Raw genomic sequence first — 9,736 nt, 5'->3', positions numbered from 1 at the left:
ATCGCTCTCTTATCATGCTCATTAATCATCTATAGTTAGTATCGATTAACTTTGATAGTATTTATTAATTCTAAAATGAAGATGGAGTAATGTGTGTAAATGTATATATATATATTTTTTTAAGATGGATAAATATCTTTATGTGACAGAGAGTTTCTGGAAATATACTGTTATTCCGCTGAATTCAATCACCAAGGTCCCGTAATACAAAGGTTAGCGATTAATCGTACGCTTGAGTTTCACGATTGATTGTACATTGTAGTCAATGGAATCAATCGTAGCAAAATGTTCAACGATCATTGCTAAACTTTGTGTTACGAGCCCCAGGCTTTATCCTTATATTCCATTTCCCTGCACTCTCTTCTCAGTCCTCCCCTCCTCTTTCTCTCTTTCTCTCTCTCGCTCTTTCTCTCACCCCACAAAGCTCTCTTTTCCAGGGGTTGGGGGGCACTGCCATAACAAGGTAGGGATCATTCTCGTCCATGGACTTTCACATAGGCACCTGTCACATATAAACACTGATCCCCAATGAGGCATGATTCGGCAATCCTGAGTTTTCGCAACAACTACGCAGACACTTCCTGGAACGCAGAGAATCCATTGTCAACAAACTTTCATGACAAGGCAGACTTTGCCGAAAATCAGTGAATCAAAACAGCACTGTCATCCCGGACTCTGGACAAACGAGATAGGCCTATTTGGAATTTTTCGTCTGGTCCGAATCTCAGGATGGTCTGCTGTCCCGGTCCAACAACCTTCGTCAAAACCCCCTCAGCTGTCCCAAGTTATCAATTGACTTGCATTTGCAATAGATTTACCACGTTGCAGAATCTGTCCCCGTAGCAATTGCAAAAGCTCCTTATAAAGCCAACGCTTGTACGAACTTCTCATTCTTATGAAAGCCTCTGACGGGGAGGGATTCTACAAGATATAAAATATATTGTCGAAAGCCTTCCATGACAAATAAGTTATTTTTTTCAAAAATCGTGGAATCAAAACAGCAGTTTCTTCCAGGAATTTTGTCAGCTCAGAATCTAATGACGATCAGCTGTCCGTCTCACCAGTTTACGACAAAGACCTCTCAGCTGTTCATTGTGATTTGACGGACATTTTCAACAGATTTACTTTGTTGCAGAATCAATCCCCGTTGTAATTGCGAAAATTCCCAATGACGTCATGATCCGCGGACGGTACGGGATAGTTTTGCAAGGGATTGAGCGTTTGTGACTGTACACACGACAACTACACGGCATCTACACACAGATGTACACGGTCCATGCCGGCAGAGCACGTTGTCTACACGAATCAACAGGATGTCAACGTGGCCCTGGGAAGCGGGAGTGCTGGGGGTACCATAAGATTTGCAGGGGGTTCTGCGTATGCTATATACCATAGGCAGCACCCCTTAGAAAAGAGAATGACGAGCAAGCAAGCAAAAGAAAAATGTATTGCTAGAAAATGAGGGAGATACTGTACAAGAGCAATTACATTTTTTTGCTTGTCATTTTTTCCTAAAGACAACCACCTAAACGACCTCCAAGGACAGCACCCCCTGTTAAAAAAAAAATTACGGACCAGCACGGCAGCTACACTGACCAACGGGGAAGCAGCTAGACGGACCACCCTGGATTGCTCTTCCAACACAGCAGTCCACGGACCAACATTGTATTTTAAGAGTGTATGAAAGGGAAGTAACCATAGAAATCGTCAAGGGTCTCCAAAATGGCTCATTCCTGTAACAATATCTTTTTAAAAAATCAGCTCTCGCTTCCCACGCGCATTATTGATCTAATAAATACGTGCACGTACATGTAGGTCCAGGTCTTGATGTAGAAATAAACATATAATTGAAAAAAAACTAGTCAGTCTTAAGGACTATCCCCGCTGGCGGACTTATATACATGACGAGATGCAAGATATTGTCATCTGATCACCTCTTTCAAAGGATGTAGACATGACGAGATCCGAGATCTTGTCATCTCATCATCTCTCCCATGGGATGTAGACATGACGAGATCTAAGATCGTGTCGTCTGATCATCTCTTTCACAGGATGTAGACATGACGAGATCCGAGATCTCGTCATCTGATTATCTCTCCCACGGGATATAGACATGACGAGATCCGAGATCTTGTTATCTCATCAACTCTGCCACATGATGTAGACAAGACGAGATCTAAGATCACAGCGTCTGATTATCTCTTCTAAAGCATGCAGGACAAAATACATTTTTTATGCAAATGTTACGCTGGTAAATGAAACATGAATTCCGATACACCATACGTATTCAGTTTAATGAAAATTCCAGTACACCATGCGCATATAGTTCGTACACCATGCGTATATTTAATGTAGGCTTTTGATTTTAAAAGACGTCACGTGCTACTCTGCTTTTTATAAATAGGAATACCAGACATAATTAAGTTATCATAGTTATTCCGATTAGCAGTTTATAAGGATACTTCCAAATTCACCAATTGCACTATTATTTAACGATATTAACACCTACATTTCAAGGCAGATCTGTTGAAAGAATGAATATTAAATTGAATTCCTTGTATTTTTATTAATGCACTCAAATTTAATTCGTCTTATTATGCATATCGTGCAATACACTGTGATATTTCACAGGCATTCATGTAGATCAAAATACGGGTTTAAATTGCATAATTCATTCGATAATTGAAATGTTAAATTTGATACACCATATGCATACTTTGATTAAAGTGTATTACGTGACTATATTTGAATACAAATTTTGATACACCATTCAGATTTTGGATACGCTGTTCTCATTCCAATTATAAAGAAAAAAAATGATAATGTGGCTAATACGATTACTCTCCCAAACATATTATCGTGGGTCCGGCAGCCACTATGCTGCGCCAGATGAAGTAAATAAAAAGCGCTGTTTTTGTCGTGTTGAGACCATTACATTCAAAGGTGTGATCGTTATCGTTCCAAAATTTGGGTTTGAAATAGGTTTATTGGCTTGCGCATAATCGCCATTTTGGAAAAGATATGTTTTTTTTAATGAAAAGAGGGTGTTGGGGGAAGTTAAATCATTTGTTTCTTTCATCAAGTATATATTTTTTTAATATTTCACGAGAACATGCTACCTTAAATTAATACTTACATACCGATTAGGGAATAAATGCATGATACATTTTTATCTTTCCTCCATACCATATTTAGGGCTTTATAACTTTTCTTTTGGAAACTTATACAAACTACTAGTAAATAAGAATGAAGATATTGGACATATCGCAATGATAAATCCACACGTTACATCTTCGCTAAAGAGGGATTAAGTACTTATTTCCGATAGTTCTCATTTAATCGGATATATTCTTGCTGTCTTTTATAGGATGATGAAGACATTTCAGACCATTATAGATTTTTTCTTTCGGTATGACAATCTGAATATCACAGTGACAGTGTCACGTGACCAGTAGAACAATATTGCTTAAAACTTATGTCATTTAACATCGCTATTCAGATTTTAACATAATGGTTATAACATTAGAAATGATAATTACTGATAATAAATATATTCATAATGAGTACATAGCCCATCCAAGGAAGGAATGCCCAAGGCCGCTAACAATTGAAATAAAAACATTAGACTAGAGCTCGTTCAAAAAATATATATATGAATAAAAGGTATAGTGCAATTCATAGGTAGAGAATATCAAATGTAACATTAAGGTTTGCAAGTTTCCTTAGAATGACAGTGAGATTTGAATATTGTGTGGGGATGAGAGTTCCAGAGACGGGTGAAGAATGTTCTACCACCACAAGTCCTTTTTTTTACATGTCTTCATCAAAAATTACTGGTGACTAAACTTTTGTTTTTCTTAATCAGAATCATCATCACCGTTTCAGACCAGACCTATCACTCTTTTCCAGTTGAATGAAATTGCTACAACGAAATTGACATTAACACCATAGATTGTTGTTTTATACATCAAAAGTTCACACAAATGACCATATAAATAACAAGAATGTTACATTTGAATAGTGAATACCGAAATTTTACATGAATTCACTCGTGAATATCGATGAATTTTCAAGAACATGACTTCAGTCTTTGCAGCAATACTCGAAACTAGTTCTTTTAAGATGATTTCTGTCAGGACCCAAGTTTTGAAATGTTCCTCAATCGTCGTCCGTATTTTTCAATACCGCCCGTAGCCCGCAAGCCGAATAACGCCTTTCGTCTTTAAATCTGTAGTCACACCAGCAGTATTGGTTTTCTGGATTCACACATACTGCAAATAAGAAATAAAAAAAATGAAAAGCGACTTACGATGAGAGTAGCAATATCAATGACGACGACAATGATGATGATGATCATCATCATGATCATGATGATGAGATGGTGTAATGATGATGATGATGATATGGTGATAAAGATGCTAATGATGAAGGTGATGGTGATGACGATGATGGTGGTGGTGGTAGTTATGATGATGATGATGATGATGATGGTGATGGTCATAATGGAGGTGGTGGTTGTGGTGGAGGCAATGAATTGATGATGATGATGACGACGATAATAATGAATGGTATGATAATGAAAATTATAACAAGGAATTATAGCAAGAATATATCCTCCAGGAATGACCCTAATAGGCTGAAGAGAAGTTTGGAAACACCTTTCCTTATTATCTACGGTTACACGTCACCCCTCCCCCTCGACACAGCTGTTATCTACTGCTGATAGTAAGTTAGTGCAACAGCTGTATTCAATCAATAGAGTAATCATTGTAAAACTACATTCAATAACTGCATTAAGAATGAAGTTTTCTAATCTTGCACCATTAACTAATTACCGTGTGAGTTTGAAAAAACGTTTTCACCTTAAAACTAGTCAAATTAATATGTCCTGGTACAACATGGTACAAGCTCTCATATGGGTCCTGAAAAGGTACCTTGAACAGAAAAAAATCGATATCCCTTTATGTGGTATATTTTTAAGCTTTAATAATTAGAAGGTATTCTTTGTTATGATGTTAATTTTAATTTGCATATTAAATCAATGAGTCAAAAATGTCTCTGAAGGCATTGATTCTACCGTATTTACTCCAAATATCTTTTCATAGGAGTAAGCTTAGTAAAAAAAAATTATCATGATAAATTTGTTCGATAATTTTTTTCAATAAATTACCGTTAGTACCTATTCCAGTGTGTGGAAATGTATGTGCGATGACATTAACTGCAATATCGTGTATGATTATGACTTCATGGACATCTCGGGCCCCAGACACAAAGCTTAGGAATCATCGTAGATCATTCCTTTACGATTGATTACATTGTCTACGATGTACATGTAAAATCAATCGTGAAAAATCGAATGTAAAATTAATCGTTAACTTTTGTGTAACGGGAACCTCGGTGCACTCATTTCATCTTTGCCTTAGTTTGGCGCAAATTGAAATTAAAATCGCAACAAATAATACATCCTAATTATCGAAATAAATTGTATACAACATAAAAATGATATCAAATTATATTGGAGAAGCAGGGGTAATTGCATGTTACCGCGTATCAAGGCACGGTTGAGTATTTGCGCCTAGGAACAGCACAATATAAATGGACATATTATTATTAGTAGTAGTAGTAGTATTGTTATTATTATTATTATTATCATTATTACAATTATTATTATTATCATTAATAAATAATAATGAATAAGGCATTTAGGAACGCTATACATATACACTATATCATAGCGTTTACACTGTAGATCAATTGACAACACTTAAAAGTTACATCTATACTGGATACAAGTAAGTTCTCAACTGTTTCTTAAAATCTATGAAGAGAAGTTTCAGATCTCAATGTAATGGAAAGCTTGTTCCATTCTTTTGCCGCAGCAACAGTAAAACTACGTTCACAGGCCTTGCTCCGGGTTGCCTGATAGGTTAGTCGATAAAGATCTCTACCTGAACGTAAACCTTCTCGTTTAGGATTGTGAATCTGAAGTGACCTAATTACTATTATAATTATTAATGTTATTAAGATACGTGTACTCTTTCGGGACATAATATGAAAGTTTTTTTTTCTTCACACTGGATATCCTACTCTATTAGATAGCAAGAGCTTTATCACTCACATACAGTATTGCCAATATTACGAGTTATTTTTGAAAAGTAAACTTTTATTCTTAACAACACAAAGTAATATATAAGCATAGTTTTCCATGTCTTGTAAAAGACTAACTATATGATAAGAGAGCATTTTCCTCTGGTGGCAAACTTCATAAAAACACTGAATGTGCAACTTGTAAGACTTAATATACACCTGACTATTTCAATGAGAGAAGTTTAAAAAAAAACACGTGAGATATTGCGGGATTTTTTTAGGGGGTAGAAATGGTATGTAATATGCCGTCTTTTTCGCTCATTTAAGCCCGGACTTATGATGGAAATATCAATTAATCAACTATGACTATTTGCATTTGAAAGTAGATTTTACATCATTATTAACTACATAATTTTGAATTTGATAATAAAGAAATACAAAATTTCCTTTGGTTCAATCCTATTTGTACACTTCTGTTGAACTGTCGATATTACGATATTACTAAAATAGCGCTTGCCATTTAGGTTAGGACAGATAATGTTACTATAAATTATTACTAACTAACTTGACTTGCAATATTACTATATTACTAAGGCAGTAATTGCCATTCCAACCTCGGTTAAATAGTTCCGACTATACTCTATCAAAGCGTGGTATATTGTATTATATCTACTTACAAAATGGTTTCGCCCTCTTCACCACGTCATCTAAGAAAGGTACTTCCGGTCCAGCAATGGGTGGTTCGCCTCTTTTTTCCTCCTCAAAATCATCAAACAGGTCATCCGCATTCCATTCATCGTCGTTGAGGGGAAAGGTTGCCATAGTAACAGCAATACACACCGCCAATGTGAAGATGAAGACTTTGAAATCCATATTTAGCTCAATATCTGAAATTGCTAGAGAAAATGTGAAGAATTTTGCCAAGGACTTCCTTAGATTATTATTTCAAATTTCTTTTCACTTAATATTTCTAAACAACATGAAAAAAAGAATAAAAATGAAAATATAACGACTTTTACTTTTTTGTTTCCTTAAATATTTGTAATTTATCTATTTCTATAATTAAAAATGGAACATTGCAAACCAAGGTCTCATTGTTTTTTTCCAATGATACCATCTGAAACAATATTACTTACTTCTACAGGATCAATGTAAATATTGCTATCAATAGAAATTGCCTTTCACTTATAAAACAGGCATTAATTCACATTTGCTATATGCATTATTGGTAACTAGGTGTGAACTTGTTAAAAATAATAATAATAGTTAATTCATATTTGCATGTTAAATTTCAGGACATACATGTACCATTTCATATTTATGGCGGTCAAACTTCTAAAGAAAACCATATTTGAACATTTTTTTGATAAACAAATCATTGCATCATACTAACAAAATGTGTTAATAACAAGGAAATTCGTAGTTTCCAATACAGAATTTAGGATTCATAATGAATCTTGAAAAAAATCTAACAAAGTATACAATGGCGAAATACTTAGTATTTGATGGTCTATCGCGGTCTTATATGAAATGCATAGTGAGCCTCTCACTTTGGAGAATATATAAATCAAAGAAAGTGTTTATGAATAAGAAGCCAAGTCTTGAATTTGCAGTTTAAATATAAAAAAATATAAACTAGCACTTGAATATATAATCCCAGACCGAGGCGAGATAAACACGTTAGAAACAAGGGTTTGTTTGGGGGAAAGACCAACAACGGTTTACTTACCCGAACTTCGCGTTAGCTGTTTATCGCGTCCACTGTTATTCGCTAGAAATGACCTTAGCCTTGGCGACCTTCCCATTTATATACCACCCTCTAAACATATCGTAAAGCTTGATTACTACATTAATAATCCTTGCCCAATGGTTTGAAACGGAACCATTGTGCGGAACCTATGCAATAATTGGAGACAGTAGGGGATAATTATTAAAAGTATTTATGCATCATATCCTCGTCATAAACAGCGAATGAACCAAGCCGTGGGATCTATGTTCCTTATTTTTTTTAATCGAAACATTAGCCTTTCTCCTTCAAATTTCCAAGAGGCATCTTTACCAAAATATATATGAATTCTTTTCGAATACATGGGAAATAGCGGTTTACGCGATAGTCTTCTTCAACAGATAAATGGTATTTATAATAATAATAATATAATGTATTTATATTGCGCACATATCCACCTTGTTAGGTGCTCAAGGCGCTCCTATATTACCTGATTACCCGGCTAAGCTAGGCGTTCATAGCGCACACAGCTTTTTAAGGAATTACTTCCTACCGGTACCCATTTACCTCACCTGGGTTGAGTGCAGCACATTGTGGATCAGTTTCTTGCTGAAGGAAATTACGCCATGGCTGGGATTCGAACCCACGACCCTCTGATTCAGAGTCCGAAGACTAATCCACTGGGCCACAACGCTCCACACTTCCACATTAAACTTCTCCACACATTGCAGTTAAACTGAATTGCAAGTGAAGTACACAATTAAGAGACACAGATATACATTTCATTAATTACATTTTACGGTACATTGCCTTAATGTGTAAAAAAAAAATATCCTGTGTACTGTATACCACTGATCTTATGATACAATTAAAACTAGCAAAAGCACTTGCATACGCCTGTGAATATTGCCAGGATAGAGAGAAAGGTAGAAAGGAGAAAATAAGGAAGGGGATCGAAGTTAAAGAAGTTATGGCGTGCGCACACTATACGGTTCGTTGCGATCATATTTCCAAGGAAATTGTAATAACATTTGATATAACATCTAACTGATAAAATCTTGCTGATTAAAGTTCAAAATAGTGGTCGGACTATACTGAAATCGAAATTCAGCCTCCTTGTAAGAATAAAAGCAAATGGCGTCATCATCGCTTGCAACCTGAAGCCGATTTGGACTATACTCCAATCACAGGGGTTGCAGCAAAGCAAAATTACAATTTTATAATTCCTAGCATTATACTGAACTTCAAATAACACAATTTTGCTTTTTAGAACTATCGCATTTAATGCAAAATGCGACTTATTTTTTTAAAGGGTCGCGTCGTATTTGATCGTGTACTGTGCGCTGGGCTTTAGATAGAAAAGAGGAAAAAATGCGATTCAGCGGGAAGGTTGTTCCTGGCAAGAACATGTGACAATGGCAGGTTAAAATGCACTGATAAACCTATTAAAAAAAAAAAAATACTACTACATACATTGTGGCTAAGACATTTTATTTCATTCCAATTGCAAACACGTCGTGGTTTTGACTGAACAATTTTAATTTTTCATATTTTTAAGGAATGTTCGTGCTGACCAACATGATCAAACACTACAAAAACACCGTGTCAATTTAACACCAGCCCCTGTATCTACATCGGAAAACATCAGGGAACAGCACCAGTTAGGAACCAAACCGATGTTGGTTTTTTTTTACACTGATTAGTGTTGTTTAAAATACCTTTCTGGTGTTAGCCCAAAGTCAAAGTGGGCAACACCTCTCTAGTGTCTTCCGTTATAGATGCCGAGCTGGTGTTAAATTAACACAGGTATATTTGTAGTCAAGTGTCTCTATTCCACCGTGGCTATTTTTAATATGTCATCAAAATAACTTGGTATAGTTAGGCACCACCCCCTTTCATCCCATAATCTGACCTTCATTGGAC

At 35.7% G+C, this 9,736-nt stretch overlaps 1 protein-coding gene across 1 annotated transcript; it reads right to left on the bottom strand.

Moving 5' to 3' along the window:
• Window positions 1-2,541: 2,541 nt before the first annotated feature.
• Window positions 2,542-8,025, bottom strand: LOC129266671 (uncharacterized). Its single transcript, XM_064103184.1, has 3 exons — window positions 7,817-8,025; window positions 6,765-6,983; window positions 2,542-4,271 (listed from the first exon to the last, which is right to left on the bottom strand). The coding sequence occupies exons 1-3, from the start codon at window positions 7,890-7,892 to the stop codon at window positions 4,159-4,161; spliced, it is 408 nt and encodes a 135-aa protein (XP_063959254.1). The 5' UTR covers window positions 7,893-8,025; the 3' UTR covers window positions 2,542-4,158.
• Window positions 8,026-9,736: the final 1,711 nt, after the last annotated feature.

This window comes from Lytechinus pictus, chromosome 8 (genome assembly GCF_037042905.1).
Source record: "Lytechinus pictus isolate F3 Inbred chromosome 8, Lp3.0, whole genome shotgun sequence".
Classification (NCBI taxonomy): Eukaryota; Metazoa; Echinodermata; class Echinoidea; order Temnopleuroida; family Toxopneustidae; genus Lytechinus; species Lytechinus pictus.
The sequence above is the reverse complement of the archived record's forward strand: the minus strand, read 5'-3'. Positions and strand labels throughout refer to the sequence as shown.

Coding starts and splice junctions, on each gene's coding strand:
- LOC129266671 (XM_064103184.1), bottom strand. CDS start 7,892: ATGGGAAGGTCGCCAAGGCTAAGGTCATTTCTAGCGAATAACAGTGGA. Junction 6,984..7,816: donor ACAGCTAACGCGAAGTTCGG/GTAAGTAAACCG, acceptor CATTTTCTCTAG/CAATTTCAGATATTGAGCTA. Junction 4,272..6,764: donor GAAGAGGGCGAAACCATTTT/GTAAGTAGATAT, acceptor TCTTATTTGCAG/TATGTGTGAATCCAGAAAAC.